The sequence below is a fragment of the Marmota marmota genome, unplaced genomic scaffold (assembly GCF_001458135.2).
Source record: "Marmota marmota marmota unplaced genomic scaffold, marMar, whole genome shotgun sequence".
In the NCBI taxonomy this organism is placed as follows: domain Eukaryota; kingdom Metazoa; phylum Chordata; class Mammalia; order Rodentia; family Sciuridae; genus Marmota; species Marmota marmota.
Window position 1 is genome coordinate 25462814 of NW_026000240.1, and position 27157 is coordinate 25489970.

Consider the following 27157-nt stretch of genomic DNA (forward strand, 5'->3'; position numbering starts at 1 on the left):
CCATTCTTAATATTTAGAAGAAATGTTTCAAGCATCCCTTTTCTTTTTCTTTAGTTTTTTTTTGGGGGGAGTGGGGCACTCAAACTCAAGATCTTCCAGTCTATTACAGTCACACGCCATCTCACCCAGCTGTCTTCTTCTTTTTTTGGCGGGGGAGGGCAGTACCAGGGATGGAACTCAGGGGCACTGGACCACTGAGCCACATCCCCAGCCCTATTTTGTATTTTATTTAGAGACAGGGTCTCACTGAGTTGCTTAGGGCCTCTCCATTACTAAGGCTGGCTTTGAACTTGTTATTCTACTGTCTCAGCCTCTTGAGCCACTGGGATTACAGGCATGCGCCACCGCACCCGGCTCTTCCTTTTCTTAATAGGAGACCTTATTGGGTAGTGAAGGGCGCTGGTCTGGACTCTGGTGTCTATTCCTGAGGAAGGGCCAGGTGGGCAATGCCGTGAGTCGGTCTAACTCCTGAGGAAGGAATGAGCTGAGCCAATTCAAGCTACCAGAGCAGTTCCAGGGCCGGGTTTCCCCATTCTCTCCTGGTACTGCTATAAATATTATCACAAAATCTAAAAATCACACTCGAGAAAGACTCTTTTTCTCAGGAACTAGTGTCCAAAGTTATTTAGGAAAATGTTAGAGAAGCTTATACGGCTGTAGAGAGAAACAATATTGATTGAGCTACAGTTATGTACCAGACACAGAGTTCATCTCTTAAATGCATCATGTAATATTTCTTTCCCTGTGGAACATAGCCCAGAATGCTGTACCAAAAAATGGTCCCTTTGGGGAGTCTTAAGAACACTATATCTTACCAATATGCTTCTAATATGTATTTATTATATTAAAGGTTGTTATAAGTCCTGCAGTTAAAAAAAAACTTGTTTGCATTTATTTAATTCAGTATATCCCAAGTGTGATATTTATTCTAATAGGTGATACATGAAATTATTTTAGAAAGTGCTTAAGTGTAAAATTTTAATTGTAATAGTTACACACACACACCATATAAATAAGTGTGAATAGAAATAAAATAATATAGATATCACATCAACATGTGACCACGTAACATGTTTCAGGATTCATTCATTCATTTGTTCATTCTGTAAGTGTTTACAGAGGAACTATGATAAGCCAAGCAGTATTCTAGATGCTGGGGAGATATTGCAGTAAATATAAAGTCCCAGCTGTCACAAATTTGTATTTTAGTGGGAGGGGGGCAGAAACTCATAAATAATATGGGATGTGTTCAACAGTGAAGGGCAGAATAAAGAAAAACAGAGTTGAACAGGGAGATGGAATGGACATGGACAGGATGCATGGACGCTAGTACGGATGGCCTGGTCAGAGATGATCTCCCAGATAAAGTGACATTTAAGCTGAAGCCTAAATGAAATGAGCATCTTTTCAGGAAGTACATATAGTACAGAGAAAACACCACGTGCCAAGTCCCCAAAGTGGGAACATGCTTGGTACTCAGTGGGACTGGTCAAAGTCCCAGCTGCAGACAAGCCCCGAAGGATGGTGTTTTCTTTTTCTTTTTTTAAAATATTTTTTTAATTGTTGATGGATGCTTCATTAATTAATTATATGTGGTGCTGAGGATCAAACTCAGTGCCTCACATGGGATAAGCAAGAGCTCTACCACTGAGCCACAACCCCAGCCCAAGATGGTGCTTTCTTAATGGAGATATTCATGCACCACACTCTTCACCCCCTTAAAGTGTATAGTTTGGTAATTTTTTAGTATGTTCACAAAGTTGTTTTTGTTTGTTTGGTACTAGGAATTAAATCCCACGGATGTTTTGCTACTGAGCTACATCCCCAGATCTTTTTACTTTCTTAATTTTTATTTTGAGGCAGGGTCTCCCTAAGTTGCTAAGGCTGGCCTCAAACTTGTGTTCCTCCTGTCTCAGCCTCCTAAGTCGCTGGAATTATAGGTATATGTCATGACACGTAGTTTTGTTTTGTTTTGTTTAAATAATGATTTGGTTCTGCTTCTGGCCGAGATGAAGCAACAGGGACCAGATTTACCTTCTCACCCCAAACAACCAAAAAACAGGCAAAGTATATGAAACAATTGTTGTCAAGATACCAAACATCAGGCAATGAAGGAGAATGTTCCCTGAGAGATGGATATAAAATCAATGAGAGCATCTATGACTCCCTAACTTGTGGCCTTCTGGGTTTCCAGGCTTCAGGGTAGGAATAGGAAATGCCGAGAGAGTGAAAGTCATTTTATAATAATTGAAGAGCCCATTTTTCAAGAGGATATATCAATCCTAAACATTTATGTATTTACGAACAGAGCATTACCATACATCGAACTGAAAAGAAAAAACAGGTAAATCTACAATTATGCACAGAAATTCAATACTCCTCTTCTTCATAATTGATAGAAAAAGTATCCAGAAAATCAATAAATTCGTAGAAGTCTTAGACAACATTTTCAGCCAGTTTGATCTAATTGGCATTCATAGACACTCCACCCAATGACAGAACATAAGTTCTTTCCATACGCACATGAAACATTTACCAAGACAGATGATAAGAAATGTCTCAATAAGTTCAAATAACACACCGCACATTCTCTGATACAATGGAATTAAAGATCAAGAACAGAGAGATATCTGAAAAGTTCCAAAATGCTTGAAAACTAAATAGTATACTTCTAAATAATTTATGGGTCAAGGAAAAAAATCCAAAGATAAATTAGAAAGAATTTGGACTAAATGAAAATGAAAATAAAACCCATTAAAATTGATGGGATGCAGCTAAAGGACTAGAAGAAATTTAAAGCACCAGATAAATAGCTTAGAAAAGAAGAAATGTCTCAAAGACATCAGTTTGCACCTTAAGAAATTAGAAAAAGAAAATTACATCCAAAATAAGCAGGCAAGAGGAAAGGAGTGAAAAATCAGTGGACCCAAATAAGAAAATCAATGAATGCAAACACTAGTTCTTTGAGAAAAATCAATAAGATTCATAAATCTCTAGCCAGCAGGATTAGAGAAAAAAATAGAAGTCACAAGTTACCAATATTAGGAATAAGTGACATCACTATAGATGCTACAGATATTATAAAGATAATAAGAGAATATTATAAACAACTTTATGCCAACAGACTTGATAACATTGATGACTTTAATAAATTTTGGATGCTGGGAATGTAGCTCAGTGGTATAGCGGTAGCATGTGTGAGCCCCAAGTTCAATCCCCAGCACCTCCAACAAACAAAATTTCAAAGTCACATCACAAACTACCAAAGTTCATTGAATAAAGAGATAGTTTGAATAGGCTTGTATCTATTAAAGAAATTTAATTTGTAGTTAAAAACTTTCCCACGAAGATAACTCCAGTTCCAGATGGCCTTGTTGGCAAATTCTACTAAGTGTATAAAGAAGAAATAATACCAATGTGGCTCAAACTCTTCTAGAAAATTGAAGAAAAGGGGATAATCCCCAACTCATTATAGAAGTCCAGCATGACTCTGATACCAAAATCAGACAGACATACAAGAAAAATACAGACTAATATCCCTCAAAAACATAGATATAAAAATTCTCAATAAAATTTTAGCAAATCAAAGTCCATAGTATATTAAAAGATAACATATCATAACCAAAGGTATTTGTCCCAGGAATGCAAGGTTGGTTTAACAGTAGGAAAAAAAAACACATTATTTACCAAATTAACAAATGAAAAAGGAAAAACCATCTGATTATCTTGGTAGCCACAGGAAAGACATTTGACAAAATCCAGCATCTGTTTCTGAAGAAAAGCCTTTGGCAAACTAGGAATATAAAGAGGCTTCCCTGATGTAACAAAAGCCATCTGTAACAGATCTCCAGCTAACGCTTAATTAATTTGTACTTAACACTGAAGGACTGGAAGCTCCCCCTTCAGATCTAGAGTAAGACAAGCACTTCTCTTTTTCCTGCTTCTGTTCAACAGTGCACTGGAGGCTTTCGTCAATGAAATGAGGCAAGAAAAAGAAATAAAAGCTATCCATATTGGAAAGGAAGAATTAAAACTGCCTTTATCACTGATGTGACAATGCAGAGAAATTCAGTGGAATCTACAAAAAAAGCCACTAGAGCTAATAAATCAGTTTCTCAACCTGCCAGCTATCAGATTAACATAATAATCAATTGTACTTACATATAATAGCAACAAACAATTGAAAACTGAAATTTAAAAAATCATTTACAATAGCACCAATACAAATGTAGGTAAAAATCTGATAAAATATGTAAAATGTCTTTCTACTCAAAACTTCAAAAAAAATTGATGAAATTAAAGAAGACCTAAATAAAAGAAGAGTAATGATGATGTGTTCATGGGTTAGATGGCTCAATTTTGTTAAGATGTCAGTTCTCCTCAAATTAGTATACATAGTCCTAAATTACAGAATTTTGACGGATTCTAAAATACCTATGGAAATACTCAAGACCTAGACTAGCCAAAACAATGTTGAAAAAGGACAAAGTTGGAGATTTAACGATTTAACATTATCTGACCTCAAGCCTTATTATAAAGCTACAGTTATCAAGACAGTGTGTTTACCGGTGTTAAGAAAGACAAACAGATCAAAGAAATAGATTATACGGACAAGGGATTTTCACCAGAATACAAAGGCATTTTGTGGGGGGGGGGAGACAATCTTTCCAATAAAAAGTGCTGGAATGACCGCAGAACCATTTATAGAAAAATGAACTTTCTTCTGTCCTCATGTCTTATGTAAAAATCAACTCATTATTATAAACCTCAATGTAAAATCTAAAACCATTACATTTTTCTAGGGAAGAAAAACAGGAAAAACTGTTGTGACCTTGGGTTAGGCAAAGATTTCTTAGACATAATACCCAAAGCACAATACATAAAAGAACAAGCAGATAAACTGGACTTCATCAAAATTAAACACTCTGGTCTTTGAAAGTAACTTGTAAAGGAATAAAAACAAATTACAGACTGGGAAAAAAATTCATGCAGATCGCATATTTGATAGAGAACTTATATCTCAGAGGCTTTCAGAGCTCCCTCCTAGACCAATATTGTGTGATTAATGGGTCTTTGTTTAAGAAGCTCAGGAATAGTGAGCTAATTATCAGTAAGAATTTACAGCAGTGGTCTCTAAATTCAGCATTACATGGGTGGTGTATTAAAACAGATTGTTGGCCACACCCTCAGAATTTTTAAATTAGCAAAAGCCTGATAATTTGCATTTCTAATAAGTTCCATGGCATCACACTTTGAGAAATACTAATTTAGACCAAAAGAGAAACACAATGTCATATCAAGATTCCCTCCCCAAAGACAATTACAAAATACACTATGCTTATTAAGAAATAATTTGTCTTTCCCTTGTTTATTAGCTAGAGACATCTTTAACTGTTAATCAGAGCTTCAGATCAAGCAAGCAATAACAAACATGACATTGCTGAGTTGGTATGATTCTGGTATATTTTGGTTTCCACAAAGCACTTCAAGGCTTCTGTGAAGGACTTGCCTGTTCAGAATTCACCCAGCAAATCAAATACAGCCTTATACCAACCTCCCCATAATGACAAGAAGGAAACCATCTGGTCCCACTGAAACTTGTTAAATTTCCCAGATCCTCCCCAACTAACACCAAGCAGGATTGTCACCCAGTCTCACCGTCCAAGATGGCCCATTGATTGTCAATCTCTGTATGTTTCAGGTAAGAGTCTTCAATGGTGGGGTCGTAGTCAGGCACAAAGATCTTCTGAAAAAACTGGATGGTGAGGGCACTCTTGCCCACGCCCCCGTCCCCCACCACCACCAGCTTGTACGTAGGGAGGTTGTCACTGGGGACGGCGCTGGTTGCCATGTTGCTGGGAGGTCAGACCTGGGGAGGCAAGACATGTGGAATAAAGCAGGGGACTTTTTTTCTTTTTCAATTAGGGGGAAATATTCACGGGTTTTCCTCCCTTCTCATAAAGTAACAAGTACTCCCCAAAGTGGAAAGGGTTCCAAATGAGGGAAAGTAAAAGAAAATAAAAGTATCATCCCTGGATCTACCACACGGAGACCATCACTGTTCAAAGGACTTAATTCTGCCACCTTTTATTGAACACCAACTATGTGCCAGACTGGTTTGGGGGACACAGTACCACTGTTCTTCTTTAACAAATCACAGTCAAACGCTCTGTTAAAGGGCTTAGTTCAGAACTAAACTCTGCCCTCAAACTTTACAGGTAAACACGAGGGCTTTGGTCAGAGCACACAAAGGTCCACCTTTCACATTGTCTTTATCGACTGGAACATCTCTTATCAATAGGAATGCTATGCTGAGGATTTGAAGCTGTGTCTGAGCTTAGAGCAAAATGCCATAATTACTCAGCACACCTATGCTCAGGGACTCTGAGGCTCCTCCAACTCTCTGAATTCTGGCTCCTCTCCCTGTTTCCTTGGCCTTTACCACACATGGTCATTTTGGAACCTAAGGGCAACTGGCCACCCTGTTTTCATTAGGGAAAAGGAAGGGGAGCCTGAGGTGGTAGTTTTATTTGGATGATGCCAAGTCTGGACTGAGGCAGCGGTTTTCAACCAGGGGTGATTCTGCCCCCTCAAGGATTCTTGCAATGTCTTGGGATATTTTTGGATGTCACAATTGAGTGGATGCCACTGGCATCTCGTCAGCAGAGACCAGAGATGTTGCTGAACCATCCCACACTGCACAGGATGGTCCCCCATCACAGAGCATTGCCAAAGCTGAAAAACCCTAAGCTAAGGAGGCAGCTGGAAATGTGGGACAGGATTCTGCAGGGCTGTTGGAAGCCAGGCATCGTGGTGCATGCTTATAGTCCCAGCCACCCAGGAGGCTGAGGCAGAAGCATCACTTGAATGCAAAAGTTTGAGAGGAGCCTGGATGAGGAGGAGGAGGAGGAGGAGGCAAGACATGTGGAATAAAGCAGGCGGGAAGGAGGGGGGAGGGGGGAGGGAGGAGGAGGGGGAGGGGGAGGAGGAAGAGGAAGAGGAGGAGGAGGAGTAGAAGAAGACGACCTGGCCCCTTCACAGATATAGACTGATGTGAAGAGGTGACTGCAGGAGTTAAGAGTGACCTTTGGAAATAGTGTCAAGGAAGACAGACAGGCAGGGGTCATGGAAAGAAAGCGCAATCCGAAAAACAGGAGGGAAACCAGCAAGTGTCACAGTGATAGGAGCCAACAGTCTCCAGGAAGAGGAGGCTGCCAGCACTGGTAGGGAGGTGTTACCTGAAGAACAATTAGGAGTGTTAGCTGCTCACTGTGGACCCTGCCAGGGAGGAGCTGGGTCCTCCTGTTGGGGCCTCCTTGGTAGCATGAAAACTGGGTGTTAACAGAGGGAAAGAAAGCTCCACCCCACCTTCCAGAAGAAGCAAAGGGGAAAGTTCCCCGTGCGAGCTGGAAGGGGAAAGCCACCGTGTGTGACTTATGGTCTCACCAAGGGAGGGAGGCAACGTGGCCCACAGGACAAGGGACGGGGGCTCCTGTATGACACCCCTACTTGGGAGAGGATTCTGATCTCTCTGAGCCACAGTTTCCTTATCTATTAGATTACAGGGCTGGCTTGGGTGCTCCTCATTTCTATTTTCATCTCTAGAAGAGTCTTCAATTCTAGGTTGTGTCAGAAAGGGTGTTAGACACAAATGTGGGTTCTGTGGCCGTCCTGATTTGCATGGGGTTACAGGCCAGAGTGGTTGTGGAATCCTTTGCAGTCACTGAAGCCTGATGTTGACATTTAGGACTTCCCCCAGTATAAGGGAAGTATGCACTTTGATACCCTCAGGCCTGGGGGAGGGAGACACTTGCATAAACATATCAGAACTGAAAATGGATGTACCCTCTCCCACAGCTGTAAGCATGTGAGAATTTATTCTAAGGAGATAATCAGGGACGTGTACAAAGATGTTGGGAATGGGGGAGGGGAATGGAAATGACTTAAATGTTGGAGAAGAGAATTAAAGAAGTTTGTCTATGTAATGGAATAATTAACAAGGATGATATTAAAAATGTTGTAGTATGTATAGAGGTGGGGGGAAGCTAGGCTGCAAAGTAGCAAATACATATAATCCCACTTCTAGGAAGGTACCCGCCAATGAATCTATCTACACATCCAGGGGTGAATCTGGCTTTGAGAGGTTTAGAAGGTTGTCTCCCTGCAGGGTCCTTTGATTTCCTCTCTGTTTCAATTTTCTATAACAGGTAATGCACAGTCATACCTACTCATCCATGAGTCTGCATTCAGACTGAACCATCTGTGGATTGAAAATATTTTAAAAATTACATTTATGCTAAACGTTTACAGACTTTTTTTCTTTATCATTTTTCCCTGAACAATACAATTGTTGTGGCATTTATTGTGTATTAGGCATGTAGGTAATATAGAGATGGGAAGATGTATTATATGCAATACTGTCTCATTTTATATAAGGTACTTGAGCATCTGAGGATTTTGGTGTCCTTGGGGTGTCCTGGAGCTAATCCCCCTTGGACACCGAGGGATGACTGTATAATATTCGTATACTGGAAAACTTTGACAATAGTAAAATGTCTAAGCCACCTGAAAAAGTTCAGTTCTCTCTCATTTTATTTAGCTCCTTTGGGTCAGGATGGGATCAGCACTGGCTGCAGCCCCAGAATCTGATTCCTGCATCTTGCTACAAAGATGGAGATGAGCTGTGGCTTCAATTCACTGAGCTCTCTCATGGCTAATCTACGGCATCGGTGGTGGTCCATAGGGGCCAGAGGGGAGGCAGAGGGTGGCAGAAACAGTGAGAGGACAGGAAGGGCCAGCTCCCTCCCTCCTCTCCGTCTCAGAGCAGCTCCTCACGACCCCCCGTGAACCGTGGTTGTTCTCGCCTGGGGTGCACCATGACCCACGGCCAGGGCCGAAACGTGTCTGCTGGTGTTAGGGTGATTTCCAAAGCTTCCATTCTCTGCTGGCAGCCACAGTGTACTAAGTGGGTGGGAAGGTATGGGGAAGTAAAATCATTTCTGTTGGTTTTCTTCTCGAAGGAAAACAAGATAACACACTAGTAAATATGAGAGGCCATGAACTTAACCTTTGAGACAGAGCTCGGACCACCCACAGCAGAATCACCTGGGGACTTGCTCAAAAAATGCCCTCTGCTTGCCAAGACAGCTGGCAGGACATGGGCAGCTGGGGGCACCCTCCTTTTCACAGCACCCTACACTCAGGGGTTGAACCCCACAGGGCACAGGGAACCATGTCGTGGGGTTACCGTCCCACTCGGGACTTCCTTCTAACTTGGACTTTTGGAAGAGGAACTCTGTGGTTGCCACACACCAGGCTGGGTCCCTTGTGCTGCAAACCCTTCTGGTGAAGCTCACAGCTGATAAGTCAAGTAAGTCCAGGCTCCTTCACTGGACATCTGAGTCCTGTCACCTTGTCATTTAGGGCTAACCTCTCCAGCCACGCTGGTGCCATAGCCCTTCATACTTTCCTCTCACCCCCAACCAGCTTTGGGTCCTCCCAGGGTTCCCTGTGGTCACAGAGCACACTCCACATATACCCAGGCACCTGGGAGGGCACACACTCCTTCTTGGGTCACGTCCAAGCCCAGAGTCACCTCCCAAGGGAGACACCACCCTGCACTTTGAGCCCTGTGGTTCCTGGCGCAGAGGCCACCATCACACTTTGGATCCTGTACATGTTCCTATGCACACAAGGACAGGGGCTGCATCTTGCTCCTCTCTGTCCCCAGAACCTGGCACAGCACTGGCATAGGGTGGGCATGTGCTGGACACTGGTATTTCTGAACAGCCGCCAGATGACCTATCATCCAGAGCTGGCCCTTACCATGCAGACAAGATTCAACTCTCAGCCAGGGAGTAGGACTGACTCTAAGAGGTCAGACCAATGCCATAGATAGGAGGACCCTTCTGGAACAAGTACAAGCTCAGAAAGAAAGAAAGCATTGCCAAAGAGGGAGAATCAGTCCAGAGAACACCCCAATTCACGAAGGCTCTAGGCTGAATCCTCTCCTGCTGGGCATGTCTTTCCACCCAGAAAAACCCTCTGACCAAATGATGTCTTTGTAAATAGGAAGTATGGCCAAGATATCAAGAGGCAGGCATCCCTCTCCTACAGAATAAGTTGATCTCACGTGGCACAGAGAATTTTTAAAAAGCCACTAATAGGCTATGATTGAAGTCACTGCGGGATAAAAGTCGGTCAGTGGTTAAGAAGCAAAGTGCTTACATTTGCAATTTCCCTCTCTTTTCCAGTCCTCTCAGCGAGAAGGCACCTTGGAGATCATTCTAGAATGTTGGCTCTTCACTTGTGGGGACCATAGATGGGCCCTTCTGAGGTAGGAAAGTGGTATATAAGATAGACTTGGGTTCTTCTCAAAGTTTCCCCACTAATTTGCTGTGCCGGGTACTCTCCTACTGGCCAGTTGAATGACCTTGGGCAAATTCCTTTCATGGCCTCAGCATCTGACTTGTAAAGAGGGCTTGGTTAGAGAATCACACTTTGCAGAATTGCTCTGAGCATGAAATAGAAATGTATGGAATATGCTCAGCTCAGAGAAGGTGCCCCAGTATTTCCTTTCTTGCCTTTTTCCCTTTGATCTCAGAAGACAGGCAGCATCCCCCCCCCCTCTCTCTCTGGCTCATGGTTCTTCTGCTCTGAGGCTCCTTGATTGCCACCCTCCTCCTCTTCCTCCTCCTCCACCCCCCACCCCACCTCCTCCTCCATTAGAAGCCACACTGGCATCTCAGCTCTCAGTGCCAGATTAAATAGGCCTCTGTGGGCCCGTCACCCCTCATCGAGAGCATTGTTTCCATGGGAAATGGCTCTGAGGTTCCAGGCAGCCCCCTCCATGCAGAAACCAACTTTTGGAACAGCAGCCACTTGGCAGTGGAGGAGGCTGAGCTGGTTCCCGTGGCAACCAACTACTCCCAGGGCCCCACCCAGTTCTACAGGCTGCACCAGCAACCTGAACCATGGCTCATACTGGAAACTTCTTCCTAAAAGGCAACATCGCTTCCTCAACAATTTTAATAACATGTACATGAAAACCTCAGGCATCTTTAAACTGACAAGTAAGCTGTTTTTTATATTTATTTTATTTTATTTGCTCTGGGGCTCTTTAACACTGAGCTATATCAGCCCTTTTTTTATTTTTTTATTTTCAGGCAGGGTCTCATGAGCTGCTTAGGGCCTCATTAAGTTGCTGAGGTTGGCTTTGAACATGTGACCCTCCTGCCCCTGCCTCCTGAGATGCTGGGGTGCACCACAGCACCCAGGAGTTGCCTGTTTTTTCACTTTCTTTACCCATAATCAGCATCATCTTGCGTGATCTAGAGTTGTTTGTCAATTGGGGGAGTCACCTCTCCAAGCAGGTGGTAAGCTCTGTGAGGACAAGAGTCACGTCTTCTTATCCCTTGGCTCTCATGACCCTGAGCAGGGTTCAAACTAAGGAAGGTTCTGTGTCTATGCATAGACAGACCACTTGACCCTGCCCCAATGCAGCCTTCCACCACCCAGCCCTCCTTCATGCCTGCCAAAGGGCAGGAAAATGATGTCCATCCTTCTGAAAGGGGCTGGTGCATACCCCTAGGAAGTGGGTGGCTGGGTGGCCTGGTGACCCCAACATGAGCTCTTCATGAAGCAACTTTCAAATTGTGGCGGGTGGGTCTGGAACCTCCTGGGAACAGTCGTGTGCAAAGTTCCAGGGGCTCTCAGTGTGGCAGCCTGGGGGTCAGTCACAGCCTTCTCTCTGTAGCCAGGCAGCCAGTGTTCTACTCACGGCTCTGGCATGGGCTCCCTGTGTGGTCTGGGGCAAGGCTTTTAACTCTCTGGAGCCTTAGTGTCCTCCTGTATAAAACAGAGTCCCAAGAATGTGCAAGGCCCCAGTGACAATAACTCAGAGGGTCACTCAGCAAGGACATATTTGCACTGATAGGCAAATTCATTGAAGCAGGCCAGGGGAGAGCCACAATGTCCTTGGACTTATAACCCTCCCTGCCCCCCACCCCAGGGACCATATGACTCTAATATCACAACTATTCCTCTCCCTTCTGACCTGGCAGGTTCTGGTGATTTAGTCCACTTCCCGGCCCCACCCATCACCACCTATACCACACGTACACTATGGCAGGATCTAACACATTGACAGGTATAAATACCTAAGACAGCCATGGGCCCCAGAAACCCCCCAAGATAGCAGTACCCACTAGCTAGAATTCCTCTCCAAATCTGCTTCTTCCCAAGTTCCCAGGTTCTAGGGCTTCTACAGAGCTTGTTTCCCACCATGTCTGTTGTTCCAGATGAGCTGTACATGTGAAAAAAAAAATGGCTTTATCTATAGAGGACATTGAGGGGCCTAGCTGCAAAGCAGCATCATACAGCCCTGGCCAGAGCCAGTGGTGCCCTGGAGGAGTTGCACAGCAACCAACAACTGCCACTGTGTAGTGGACCTCTGCTGTGGACGCTCAGACACCAATGATCATGCTTCGCACTGCCACGCCACACGGTCTCCAAGTCTTCTGTCAATTAATCGTCGATTTGTTTGCATCATCCCACAGCTATGCTTTAACTGTCAGGGTGAGTCAGGACCCTGCAGGGCATCCTGCATCCTGCGGCTGCTTCCCTGGCCCTGACTACAGAACCACAGATTGCTAGAGGTTCGGGCAGTGGACAACCCACAGCTTCTCCCAAAGATGCTGCTGATTTCACTGTTTGGTAATCATTGCTCTTTTGCCTACTTCGATACTAATTATTTTAAAGATTGCCCTTTAGCCTCATTAGCTGAGCTGCAAGTTTTCTAGATATATAAGGCAGAGAGAGTGAGTTCACATGGAGCTAAATCAGTCCTGGGAAGCTAATCTCATCTTTATGATGTCTGGGTGTGCCCAGCTCTAGGGGATGAGGACACATTGGGGGGAGTAACCCAACCCATGCGGAGGAAATGGTTGTGCATTCCAGGAGCTGCCCCTCCCTTCTGCACAATTCCCAGAAATGGGCAGCTTCCCCAGAGTCACTGACCTGTGGGTTGTGCATAAATGGCGTTTGACCCTCCAGGGGCCCAGGCCACTTGGCATCCCTTAATGGTTCACTCTGCCCTCTGCAACACTTTGCCCCAGCCCTTTTGTTTCATATCTTGGCTGATTCCAGCCCAACCCTGTCATTAGACCACCCAACTCCTCCACAAAGCCCCCTGTGCTTTCGGCTCACACTATTCTTAAGACAACCACCCAGCCAGCCAGGTATGTTATCTCCTGCTGCAAAAGACCTTAAACATGGCCTCTAGATGGCAAGTAGGGGGTGTGGGTACAGCCCGTCCCCATTCCCAGAGCCATGGCAGACATCACCTTGGATTCTGGGCCTCTTCCACCAGAGATGGTGGTAAAACAGCCAGGAGACCTGTGTCTGGTGCTGCTGGAAGACACTTCATTAACTCCCCTCAGCCCTATCAGGTAGGGGCTTGGATTAGCCCCACCTCACAGCTGAAGAAACTGGAACACAGAGAAGTGAAATACCTTTTCTAAGGTTGCCCAGCTAGAAAGCAGCAGCAACAGGATCTAAAACCACCCAGTGTGGTTCCAGAGCTACAGCCAGCCTGTTAATGCTAGGTGACCTCCCACAGCTGGCAGGGTGGTGGACACCTGTGTGTGGAGCCAGGCCAGGGTACAGATGGCAGATCCAGGAGTGCATAGAGAGGTCAGCAGTGAGCCAGGGAGCTGGCATCAGAGTGAAGGAGGCAACCAAGGACAGGTCAGGAACTAGGGGGCACCCAGGGCAGACACTGTGAACAGACACCCTGCCACCCCAGATCCTGACTGGGACGAGGTCTGCTGCACAGGACACAGATCTGATATTGCTGCAGCCCCCTGCAATGAGGATCAGAATGGAAGCTGTGGGCACCAGGCTGCTCTGAGAACTCATTTTCTAGCACCTCCATGGGGGACCCTCCCACTGTGCTGGTCCCTACTTCAGTCCATCCCCTGGTGGTCCACAAATGAGCTGTTCCCTGCCCAGATGTGGGCTGGTCCCTCACCTGGAGCTTGAGCTGTGGGATGAGACAGCCTGGAACCTCAGGCAGGTGGCTTACCTTCTGTATAAGTGGGGCAGCAGCAGCATTTGTCTCATGGTGGGATGAAAGGGGACATTTATTTGCTTGATCCAACATCAACATCCTTCAAAATCCATCCCAAGTCTCTCCTGCAGGAAGCCCTGCTGCTCCAAAGCCCTCCCTGAATTTCTGGAGCTCCCTTCAGACTGTCCCACGGGGAACAGCTCAACACAACCCAGCATCTCCCTCCCTGGAAGGCTCTCCTGCCAACTGTGACCTGGCTTCAGCTCTCAATCTGCCCTGGAAGGCAGCTCCCATGTCTCAGCCTGGTGCTGATCTCTACAGCAACACCCTAGGACAGCAAGTCCCCAGGTGCTTGTTGACTGAATGACAGATGAGAGTGAAGTTTTGCAGAGGCAGGATCCACGCCTTCTTTTATATGTCCCCAAGTACTCAGGGGATGCTTCCTTGATGCAGAGTACAGGAAAGATACCAAACTGCTAGTGAACCCAACATTAAACCAACTGTCTCCAAAAATCCAAAAGTGTTCTGGACCAGGAAACCTGGCCCTCTCTATGCCCTGCGGCTTGTGGGATATATTCTTAAAAAAGAGAAAAATGCCGACAGGTTACAGGACGTAGGATGGGCCTGGTTTTACCTGATCCAAAGGAATGAACCAGGAGAGGTAGAGGAATCAATGGAAGCCACCCTCCTCTCCAGACACACACCCATTCACCCTGTGGACTGACACCCCAGTCAGTGCCCCAGAGCACCTGCTGTGTGCTGGGTCCTAGAACAGGGGATACCAGGATGAAGGAGCCTGAGCCCAGCTCAGCCCTTGGGGGGCTCACAGTGTAAAGAGGAGGCAGAGAGAGGTGACAGACAGAGGGCTAAGTAATGTGGGAGCCCAAGAGTGGGAGGCATCTCGCCTAGTCTGGGGGTATTGAGGAAGCCCTCATAGTAGAGATAATGTCAGAATAGAGTCTTGGAGGCCAAGTAGGTGTTAGCCAGGTAAAAAATAGGACAAGTGTGTCCACATGAGGAAGAGAAGCCTCAAAATATGAATCAGGGGTGTTAAAAACCAAGAAGGCGCTGGGTACTGCAACTGAGTGTGGGTGTGGACGTGTGGACAGCAGAGGTGATGGGGAGTGGCAGGTGGCAGGGGAGGAGGTCACTGTTGGCTTCCTGAAAACTCAGGATCTTCATCTTTGCATCCCTACACTAAGCACAGCCTCTAGTTCCACCCCTGCCCCCACGGTGTCCCCGTGACTCACGGAGGACAGGGAGGGATCTCAATCTAGGGGTGAGAGAAAGGGTCTCCTGTTCTGTGGAGCATGGGCTCTGTGAGGGCAGGCTGCCCTCGGGCTCATGGTTTTATTGGGTGGCAGCTGAGGCAAGAGAGGGGTAAGTGGCTTTATTTTTAAATCTCAGTCCCTGGAGGCCTATTAATATTTTCCTAGTGTTGGGTCAGCTGCACCTGCAGCTAAGGAGAACTTCTGCAGCCCTCCACAGGAATCTGCTTGTGACCAAGAAGGTCATGCTAGCAGTCACCGTACAGGGACAGCTGGCTCCACACACCCTGGGCTTGCCCACTCTGAGGGCCCTGCACTCCTGCAGCCAGAGGGCTGAGGTCCTGCCTCTCCCTGTTTTGACCCCTCTGGCATGGCCCCATCTTGGGCTGCTCAGGTTCAACCCTGCACAAACCCGCTTCACGGGCATCTTCCCACCCACCTTTCTGCCCTGACTCTCTCTTCCTTTCTCAGTTTACTTCAACCCTTTACTTAAAATTCAAGGTCAAAGTTCAGCAACTCTGAGGCTCACCCACTCAGTGGCAGGTATCTGCCCTTGGCCTGGACCCCCTCCACCAGCACGGTCCCCCACCACTCCAGCACTGTTGCTCCTCATGGGTGCTCCTGAAGAGCTCGCCCACGGGTGCCTGAAGTTCCTCCCACTCCCTGTACACTCTCTGCTCCTGCTGATTTCCAGCTGTGTCTCCAAGGATGGCACTCAGTGATCAGGCTCCAGACCCTCATAGGGCACTGGCACCTGTAGGAACAGTCCACCTGTGAGTGCTCTCTGCCCACATTGCCTAGAAAACTACCCATCAAAGGAGCTGCCTCAGTTTCCTCAGTTTCCCCAGGATGTTTTGAACTGAGCCCCAAAAGTCTTGCTTCCTCTGGGCCCTCTGCTACCTCCTGGAGTCTCCTTCCACAGGTGCCAGGTGACAGCCATGACTCCCCTTGACAACTCACATACACCTTGCCAAGAAGACACTGTTAGCCCCTAGAACCCTGAAGGACAGAGAATTCTGTGGTTTGTCCAAGGCCATGAGTGTCCATCATCTGGCTGGCCTCAGAGCCATGTACCTCTTCTTGGAAAGTGCCCCTTTCCACTTCCCCTTTGTTTGCTTTGTACAATGTGTAAAACTTTTAAATTGATGGTTAGTATTTTAAAATCTGGTCTACACATAACTCAAATTTATGGACACTTTTTAAAAAATTTAAACTGGTAGCTCTGTTGCAGATAGTCTTTGGTTGCTGTGGTTAACTGTGCAGGGCCCTCAGGGGGATGAGGATTCAGGCTGAGTCCTGTGACCCAGATTGATATTTATAATGCCTGTTTCCTAAGCCCGGACCGCATGCTAAGCACCTTACATACGCTTCCCTGATCCCCATTGCATCTCAGACTTGGAGAGATTACTATTATATTCTCCATAAGCACCTAGTTGTTTGCCTTCACAGTATTCTGCATGCTGGTACTTAATGCTTAGTTGTTTATGATGTAATGTGTCTTAGTAGTTGTCAGTACCCAGCACGAGCCGGGCACAGAGGTGCTCAACAAATATTTGTTGATCTACACCCAGGAGCTGGGGATGCTTCATCAGCTACAGTGGGAGAGGGGGCTGAGGACTAGACCTTTTCCTTTCTGTCTCTGGGCCCCCTGAGGGCCTTACAGTTAACCACAGCAACCAAAGACTATCTGCAACAGAGCTACCAGTTTAAATTTTTTAAAAAGTGTCCATAAATTTGAGTTATGTGTAGACCAGATTTTAAAATACTAACCATCAATTTAAAAGTTTTACACATTGTACAAAGCAAACAAATCATCCCCACGCCTCATGGTGGCCCCAGCCCAGGTCACTAGCTGCCACCTTGGCCTTTTTTGAGCGGCACATATCCAGTGGGGTGGCTGTTCCCAGGCAGAAGACCTTTTCTCGCTGCCTTGGCCTGGCCTGGCTTTGGCTGCAAAGAGGCTGAGATGAAAGGAAGTGGAAGTGACCCTGAGGAGCAGCAGCAGGGGTTATTCAGGCCAAGGAAAATTTCCAGAGGAGTGTTCTCCAGGGGGAGGGCACAGGCTGCGCAGGAGTGTGTCAGACCCAGGGCGGTGGAGGGTCCAAAGGCACTCCAAAAAGGAATCATTGCTGGGATTGGCTCTCATCATTCATATTCAAAATACTAAACACCATTAACAGAGAACCTGAACTTTTTTTTCTGCTTATCAAAAGAAACCGTCCAGGCTTTTCCCTGAGGTGGGGTGAGGTGATCCAATCTCCATTTTTTAAAGAGTAACCAGACTGCAGAGAGCCGGACTGGGGCCAAATAAAAGAGAAACTTCCTGAGAACGAGTTGGGCATGGCAATGAGCAGGACGGGGAGGTGTGGGATTTTCCTCTGCAAAGGCCTAGAGAGCAGGACAGGAGAAGGAACGGCTGCCCGGTGCTCAGGGTCCAGCCAGGACTGGAGGCAGGGCCCTCCGGACCCAGGATTTTAAGCCCGCTTAGTTGGAAAGGCAGGAGGCCACCTTCCACACCTCGGCCCTCCAAGCTCTTAAGGGCTGCTGTGTTTCTTTGCCCTCCAAACCCGGCTGGCCAGGCCTGGCAGCGATAGCGTGGAAGGAACACAGAGCTGACAGGCTGCTCCATTCCCAAAGGCAGGGCTCACCCAGACATCTGTACCAGCTGCGGGGGGCCAGGCACCCACCCCCTGCTCTCTACATGCAGCGCTTTCATTAAAAGTCATGGCTAAAAATTGTCTGCCCCTCTGCTAGCTGCATAATCTCAGGCCAATTAAACACCTGTCTGCAAAACTACTGTTGGTGGGTGGTAGCAGCAACCAGTGGGATGAGGATTCAGGCTGAGTCCTGTGACCCAGATTGATATTTATAATGCCTGTTTCCTAAGCCCGGACCGCATGCTAAGCACCTTACATACGCTTCCCTGATCCTCACTGCATCTCAGACTCAGAGAGATCACTGTTATGTTCTCCATAAGCACCTAGTTGTTTGCCTTGATAGTACTCTGCATGATGGTACTTAATGCTTAGTTGTTTATGATGTAATGTGTCTTAGAAGGTTGTCAGTACCCAGCACGAGCCGGGCACAGAGGTGCTCAACAAATATTTGTTGATCTACATCATCTCTAATCCTGACAGCTACTCTGCAAAATGTTCTAGCAGGAAAGCATGAAAAAAAATTAACATCTGAGTTTGAAGGCTCGACTTAAGAATCTGATCTGGGGGCTGGGGATGTGGCTCAAGCAGTAGCATGCTCTCCTGGCATGTGTGCAGCCCGGGGTTCAATCCTCAGCACCACATACAAACAAAGACGTTGTGTCTGCCGAAAACTAAAAAAAAAATAAATAAATATTTAAAAAAATTATTCTCTCTCTAAAAAAAAAAGAATCTGATCTGGCTGGTAATAACCACTACAATCATTCCATAGTTTTTGATTCTTACTGTAATTCTAGGATGCATAATCCTTGTTTAGTCAAACTCTTTAATGACCCTTTCCAGATTTAAGAAAAGAAAAGAAAAAAGAAAAAAAAAAAGGTAAAAAGTTCATAGCCTCGTCCAGGATAGATGTCATCATTCCTCTGCAATCAAAAGTCATGGAAATTTGGAGTTTTCAGAAGGTCTGGGGCTAAGCGTCCAGGAAACTTGGTCCCTGGAAAATGGCAGGAAAGTAAGTTTGAGGAGAGAGACAGCCAGGGAGAAATTTGCGGGGCTTGACCAAACAAAGGGAAGATTTCTGACACTGGATTTTAACTTCTGCCCTGTTCTGAGCCACAGCACACCCTCTTTCTTTTAAGCCCTTGGAGAAAGTCTGTGATCTACAACAGGGTGGAGAATCAAACAGGGATTTCATTGATACTTGGGCAATTTTCAAACAAAAATACATGATACCCTTGAAAAAGTTCTCCAATGAGAGAATCCTTTGGGAAGATTAGGAAATATTGGGGAGTGCGTCTCCCCATTTCTACACATGAAGAAACATAACCTGACTAGAGAAGAAAGGGACACAGAGGTCAGTGGTGACATTCCCCTCTCTGGGTATGGAGGTAGGGGACTCCCTCAAGATGATTCATATAAACAGGGAGTGGAGCAGAAACTGCAGTGGGGCGGGGGTCCCACCAGGAAGGGAGGATGGAGAGTGCCTAGGGCACCCCAACTCTGGTGGCCTACCTGGGAGGTCCCAGGCCCCTGCCTGGATATTAAGCTCTGCCCCAGACTCTGCTTGGGGCAAAGGCTACCCCACCCTCTTCTTCTCCACGCAGATGGATCTCAGCCCTCCGTCCATCTTTCCTATTCGACCACACCAACCCTAAATAGAAAAGTCCCTGTGAAATGCTCTATTAGAATGGCTATTTTGTTGACATGCCAAGTGACCAGCTCCTGCTGCCCCTTTCCATCCCTCCAGCCATCCCCAGTTGGAGTCCAGAAATAAAACAAAGGCTTTGTTTCTTTATTTTGATTTCCTCCATAAAATCTCAAACATGCAGGAAACACCCACCCAGCCCCAGAGAAGTGGACTCAGGCTGCTGTCCACTGAGGGTGGGTGGGGCTGGGGGTCAGTGAGTGGAGGTGGACGTGAAAGCTGAGGCTGCTGGCCTTGGATGCTGAGGGCACCAATGGGGTAGGGCCTTGGAGAGCCTGACTCCCTGGAGGGGAGAGGGGCCCAGGTGAGGAGTGCTGGCCCTTCAGCTCTGCCAGGAATCTCAACCTGAGGAATGCCCAAGAGCAGGGAAGGCGGAGGAGACATCTCCCAAGAGGTTTTCTCATATATGTGCCCCCTGAGGCTTTGGGACAGCAACTCCACCCTTCTTCCCTCATCTCCGGTTACAATAAAGCAGGCATTGAAAGAAGAACATGAGAGAGGCTATTTTGGGCTTCTGGGCCTGACTCGTGAGGGAAGGGTGCTGGCTGAGAAAGATGCGTTTGCCTCTATCTGCTCCTCAGGGTCTCTGTTTCCAGTGAAAACATGAAGAGGTGAATTGTGGGTTATCTCAAAAGAGGGAATTTTCCAGAAAGTATGTTGAAACTCTAAGAGATAACAAGGGATAAAAAAAAATACTAAATGGAATTAAAGTTAATCTTGCTTTTGAAATGAATATGCTTTGAGGAGGCAAGAAACCGTCCCCAACCCCTCCCCCAAATGACCAGCTCCTGCAGGGGTGAGTGGCCCTCCCAAACTCCACCACACTTCTAGCAATCTCCACACAGGTCCATGTGCCTGTCAGTACTTTGCATTCAGTAGCTGGAATCCTGGGGACAGACTAACACACAGCACTTATAGAAGGTTCTCTGTAAACCCCAACTTTCCTTAGAAAAACGGGCCTATAAGGACGACACGCATGAATATTTCTGTATAATTAAGCAGGACCTGGTTTTAACATGGCTTTAACTGCTTTCATCGATGACACTTTCATAGTGGGATGTGCCCCCGCAGAGTGGGTCCTTCTGAGGTTTCGCCTTCCACCCTTGCTGACTTTGGCAGTATCTCCATCAGAGGGAGAAGGACTCCGAGGTGTGATTCCTTGGCTGACGACTCAGGGACAGAAAGCGCTTCACCTCATCCTCCCCACTTAATGAAAAGGACTTGGGGGCCACCTTGGGTCTCCAACGTGTATTCAGAAACTAGCTCAGTTCTTGGCCCCCCAGTTGTGACTTGCTGGAAAAGGATTCTGATTGGTGAGTAAGGCCTTTCCAGAAAAGTCCAGATCTTTAAAAAGCAGAGCTCTGCTCGCTGTTCTAACTCAAGCTCAAGCTGTGTGCAAATGGGATCACACCAGCCTCCGGAGTGTACCCATGGTGGGGAGGAGAAGGCTGCCAACAGCTGGGGGAGAAGACGTGGCCTGTTCTCACAGGGAGCCAACTATGCCACCTCACCCCCACTTTGCAGAGAGGAGGACCCAGTACTGGGCACCTGGGGTCTGTTCCGAAGGGAGATCTGGAAAAGGTCACCCTGGGGATTAGAAAGTACCCTGTGGACTTAGTCCCCTTCCTCTAAAGTAGTTCTATACTTTACAATACAAAAAGTATTTCGTTAAAGATTGTCTGAGACGGGGTGCTGAACAAGTCATTGTCAGTCATAAAAATAGAATTGTGTCTTCTCTGTCTTTCCCAAGTACACCTGCCACCTTCTCTCTAAATTACAGCTCAATTGGGGCAGCTGTGACTAAACTGTGCTCTGCAACCCACAACAGCCAAGGCAGGTGTTTGTGACAGTGGATGAGCATCTTTGAAGAAGGTCAAAGCCAAAAATGCATATTCATCTCATTCCTCAGTGTGGTCAGAGGTAACAAAAGGAGCGTCTATGAACATCCTTCATGGAGGCCCAGCTGGCATTTCCAGTGGATTAGCTGGCCACCTGAAGTCAAGAGAGAGCCAGGACATGGAAACTCAGGATGAGGCTCCCAAACCCTACCACAGGCTCAGGATGGGCCCAAACCAGTCAGGAAAAATGATGAGGGATCTGTTCTAAGTCCTGCCCTACCTTGTGAAGGATCAAGTGCAGACAAGATGGTCACAGCTGCTCATTCTGGGTAACAGGTGCATGATGTTTTTTTTTTGTTGTTGTTGTTGTTTTACTTTTCAAAATTAAAAAAAAAAAGGCTGGGTACAGTGATGCTTGCCTGTAATGCCAACAACTCAGGAGTCTGAGGCAGGAGGATAGCAAGTTTGAAGGCAGCCAGGGCAATTTAATGAGACCCTGTCTCAAAAAAAGGACTGGGGATGTAGCTTGGTGGTAGAGTGCCCCTGTTTTCAATCTCCTTATCAGAAAAAAAAACAAAAACTGTAATTAGAATAAAGTACACAAGTGATTTAGGGGTTCATAGTTGAATATAGGGGGTTAGTGAGAGTTGGGGGAGATGACTGCAGGCCCTCTCTGCCTCTCTTTGCCAATCGTCTAGGGCTACACCCTCTGTGACTTCTGCTGCCTCACTTTATGCACAGCCCCCTCTCCTCAGGGGCCCTTGGCTGATGGTACCACTGATCATGTATAGTCAGACCCTCAGTGCCAGCAGAGAAAGGACTGTGCTTCCAAATATAATCCAGTCAGACTCCTTTCTTTCTGTTTCTCTCAGGTGACAAACTGTGGGGCCCTACCTAACTCCCTGAGCCTCAGTGTCCAAATCTGTAAAAGGCTGATTGTTGTGAGGCTTAGAGCTGGTGAGTAGGAAGAGTACAGCCCAGGGAAGGCCCACAAGTCTTTGTTGAAGGAAAAACATATGGATGGCTGGAGGGAAGGGAGAGAAGGGAGGGAAGGAGAGAGGGAGGAAGAGAGGTAGTGATACAAAGAAGCTGTCTTCAAACCATGCCATTGGAGAAGTTGAAGAAAGTAAAACTGCTCATGGTGGAGAAAAGCAAGACTGTGGAAGGTTCGTATGGAACAGGTTAAGGGGAGAAAGGAAACGGCTTTCTAAGGATGAGCGGGCCCTAAGGGGAGTGGACTGACTTGAAGGGCAGCAGGAGCCTCATCTCTAGAAGGGTCCACTCACAGACAAAGCCCCCTCTCTGGTAGCTGTTAACCATTCCCTAGTCTTGGCTCAGAGGGTCACTTCCCTGGTAGCTGTTGACAGTTCCCTAGTCTTGGCTCAGAGGGTCACTTTCCCATTCTGGCCATATTTGTCTACTACTATTATTAATCCCTACCTTAAAATCACTATACTTAAAAAAAAAAGCATGCTTTCAACTTATAATCTTCAGCCTTAATGAAGAGTAAAATATTCATTTGAAAACAGGTTTGATGTGATGCTTTTTTATAATGCATATAAACAAGTATGTAACCATTAAGATGGAAGAGGCTGTCTGTGTCCCACAGAACCATCTCCCCCTCATGATGAAAAATGTGCTCTGCTAGGTATGAATCTAGACTAAACATGCTCTGGGGCCCTGTCGGGTGCAGGGTTCTGTTATCTGAGGTTGCCTGAACATTGATAATGCTCCGCATCCGCAAGTCCTTTCTGATCTCTCAGCATATTTCATCTGTGTATTGCATCTAATCCCCATGACAACCCTGAGGGCCAGGCAGAGAAGTCACAGATGGAGCCTGGGCCCATGCAGCAGAGCGCAGGCCCCACCCAAGCCCTGTAGATAGTCACAGAGGACCAGGAGTGGAGCGCAGAGCTCCGACTCTCCATCCCACCCCCTGGGCTCCACTATTTCACGTGGCACAGCCGAATCCATCCTTGTCTTGGCATTGCCCACGATCTCACTAGTGGAACAACTCGTATTAAAATTGTGATGCTTCATCCATGGAAAAACCTGCTGCCTGGCTCTCTAGACAGAGAATATGCCCTTCTGAGCCCCAGAATGTCAACTCAGCAACTGGTGATGACCCACATTGTCATTTGGCCATCTGGCCATCAGCAGGCCCCATCTCGTGAAGCTGCCAAGAATAGGAAAGGACATTAATATTAGGGACATTAAGAAGCTACATTCACATGGCCGCTTCATGACTCCCACAAGAGCAATGGCTGCAGAGAGCAGCCTGGGAACACACTGGCTGCATAAGGCCCCGTGGTGGGGCCAGGCCAAGGAGGGCTGGGGGCCCTCTGGGAATAGATCAAACCAACCTCATCACATGTGGCAGGAATGCTCCCTGGAGAACAAGAGATGGGCACCATGGATTACAGGGCAGGTGCCCAGGAGCACAACCCAGCCTTCCCTCATTCCCCACCACATCAGTGAGGCCTTCTGAAGTCAGACCGCGGAGCTCACTGACTTTACCGCAGGCTGGGCAACAGTAAAGTCACTACTTTCTGTACCTCTGACACCACCTCTGCCCTCCCAGTCTGCCCTGGATGGCATGCTGGCCTGGCTGGTTTATTAAGCAGGTCTTCAGTAAACACTATTGAAGCAGCATGGTTTAGATGAGGGGTGGGCAACATGGATGAAGGGCTCATTCTCAGAGTTCCATGAATCCCCTGAATTATCCACCCAACTTTGCACATCAGACAATTTTTTTTTCCTGAACCTCTCATTAGCATCTTAAAAAGGCAGTGATTCTAAAACTGTAACTCTGAACTCCAGACCCTCAGCTTTCATGGCTACCTGTCCAGTGCAAGAACTTGCCAGAAGTACACAGTGACCTCACAAGAACTGAGAGCATGTTTGGGTGATCAGAGGTCTATTTAATCTACTGCTGTTTTAGTTCTGCTACTTGCAGCCAAAAGCATCCCCACTGATTAAGGATACAAAGCCCAGAGGCAGTGTCTAAGATGATGAGGGCAAGACCTCACAGAGTTCACCAAAAGAATTCCTCTCCAAGCTTAATTCTTTGCTCAGTCCCCAGACAATGGGTACCTGCCAGATGCCCCAGGTCACAGGGAACTCACCCAGATCCTTCGTTTTTTCCCATGTCCAGACAAAGGTGACTGACTACCTCATAGCTGGTTCATACCTGCTCAGGCCTGGCAGGTCCTGAGCCTCTGGAACTCATGTATGCCCTCTGGACACTTGAGAGCATTCCAGCTCTGCACAAGAACCTGTTCCCACTTGGTTCACATGAGTATGGCTTATCCAAACTACAGAGTGCTCACGAGCAGATATGTCTGCTATCACTTTCAGGGAGGCACATTCTGTTTAGGGCATTTCATTGGTAGAACAAATTATAATGATTAAGCCAGGTAAAAAAACACAGACTGGAGGTCATATTTCCCTGAGAACTCACTAGATACAGAAGCCTGGTCAATATATGATTCTGACTGATGTTAGGACCAGTCACCCCAGAAGCTCAATTTATCAGAGCCAGCAGTCCCTCCTGTTCCAGATGACCACTGGAGCTCAGAAACCAACCCCAGGGGTAGCTGACTTGTCCCTTTATAAGAAAGTGTAAAATACCTGTGACTAGAGTCAATACTAAAATAAAAGTTACACCTGTCACAAAAATGTCTTATATATAGCTGAAAACATGAGAATTGGAAAATAGAATCTGCTTTATGCAGGAACAAAGGTAACTACTCTGAAAAGCAGTAAGCTGCCTCCCCAGGGGGCCTTGACCACCTCCCCTCTGCATTAGGAAATGACAAGGTCACATCAGGGGGAAGGGGGTAGTTTCCACCAGCGCACTGGGCTTACTCAACACCCTCCCCCTCCCTCTCCCCTCCCCCAAAGAGGTTGGCAGACCTTGAAGCCCCCAGAACACCAAAGCCCATGCCCTCCCACCCTTGGCAGAGAAAGGCCAAACTACGCCATAAACTGGCTGCTGGGCAGTGTGAACAGACCCACGGGTGAAAACCATGGCCTGAAACATTTTCAGCCCCAGTCAGCAGGGACATGCGATTTACAGGAAATTGGGGAGGTTTATAAAATGTTAGCAGCTCAAGTTTCTTCCCTGCGAAAATAAGCAGAGAAACTCTAAGATCTGTCTCTGTGAAAGTGCTTTGTTCACGGCTGAGCCCTGACACGTGTCAGTTATTAATAATACACACAACCACTACCTCACACTTGAACCCACCAGTGTGAGTCTGCAGAGAATGCTGTATTCTAAATGCATAACATAGGCTGCACCAAGAGCATCTGAGCTCCTCACAGCCAGACTTTCATAACAGGGGCCAGAACAGACACATGGCCAAAAGCATGGGCTTAGATATGATCTTGGGCAAGTTGTTGATTCTTTCGAGGCCCAATTTCGCCATTTGCATACAAGGATAATCATAAAATCTTTCTGGAGGTGCGCTGGCAAATGATGAGCAAGTCCACCTCAAGTGCTTCATCCTTGTTAGTCCTGCGGTTATTACGGGGGTCTTTCCAGGCTTTTAGGTCTGATCTGCTTACTCCTGCAGCTAGGTAAACCTCTGGAGGCTACAATTGCAAGCCTCATCAGTCACCCTCTCTGGACTAGTCCAGGAGACAGCATGAGTCCCATTGTGCATCTAGGATCTAACTGGGTGTCCAGGGCCCCCGCTGCTGCCAGGCATCACCTCCTCCAGGAGGCCTTCCCTGACCTCCCATACTGGAGTGGGCTCCCACACCCCTGGGCTTCCCAGAGCCCAACACAAACCACTCTGGGGTGTCACTCTTCCTGGCGGGGGAGGAGCTGGCACCATGCCTGACACACCGTGGGGACCCTGCTGCATCAGTTCTATGCATGAGCCCAGGCCTCAGTTGTGACCAGAGCCCCACCTCCCCAAACCCAGGCACAGTTAAGAGTTGTTTATACAGTAGGCTGCTTTTTTATAATTCAGATGAATCTGACAACTCTCCGGGAGGATCCCTGCCCCCCGTTAAGGCCATTTTAAAGGAGGAAAGAGCCCCTCCCGCTCCGACCTAGTCCCGCCGCCCACCTCCCCTCCGAGGAACCCCAGGATAATTACCGTGGAAGGGTCCCCGAGCCGCGAGCAGGCCCTCCCCTCTGGGGTCTTGGTGGCGGACAGATCTCTCAATCGCACACCGTTACGCGGCAGCCCGCGACGGGGGCAAAAGGCCACGCACAGCCAGTCCCAGGACGCAGCCCGCGCGTGGAGAGCTCTGCTGAGCCGGGGGGCGGCCACACCTCCCGCCCCGGAACAAAGCGCCCGCCCGGCCTGGGGGCGGCGCGCCGGGCCCCCTCCCCTTCCCGGCTGCCGGCCACTCACCGCGCGCTCCGGCCACGCTCACCTCTGGCCCGCAGGCCGCCTCCTCCACGATCGTGCCCGGGAGGAGGCAGCGCCGCGCCCGCCGGGCCCCGCGGCAGCTGGACGACGGCTCCCGGCCAGCCAGCCCGCCCGCCGGCCGCCCCGGCCGTCCCCGCCCCGGCGCCTCCTTAAGCGACCGCGCAGCCCTCGCGCGCCCGGAGCGCCTGGCGCGCCGCGCATTCCTTATATTGCAACAGCGCCTGCTAAAATAGAGCGCCA

The 27157-nt window shown here is 47.5% G+C and overlaps 1 protein-coding gene across 5 annotated transcripts in view; it reads right to left on the bottom strand.

Moving 5' to 3' along the window:
* Mras (muscle RAS oncogene homolog) overlaps nt 1-27157 on the bottom strand; it is a 53206-nt gene that overhangs the window by 25836 nt on the left and 213 nt on the right. The window contains exons 1-2 of one of the 5 annotated variants that reach the window (XM_015487004.2): nt 26900-27084; nt 5659-5869 (exon numbers count right to left, since the gene is read on the bottom strand). In XM_015487004.2, coding sequence (XP_015342490.1) covers nt 5659-5851 — 193 coding nt within the window. In that variant the 5' untranslated portion in view covers nt 5852-5869; nt 26900-27084. Of the gene's footprint in view, nt 1-5658; nt 5870-21813; nt 22072-26638; nt 26851-26899; nt 27092-27157 lie in introns of those variants that run through there. The other 4 variants (XM_048794431.1, XM_015487003.2, XM_048794433.1 and 1 more) reach the window with 4 other exon arrangements.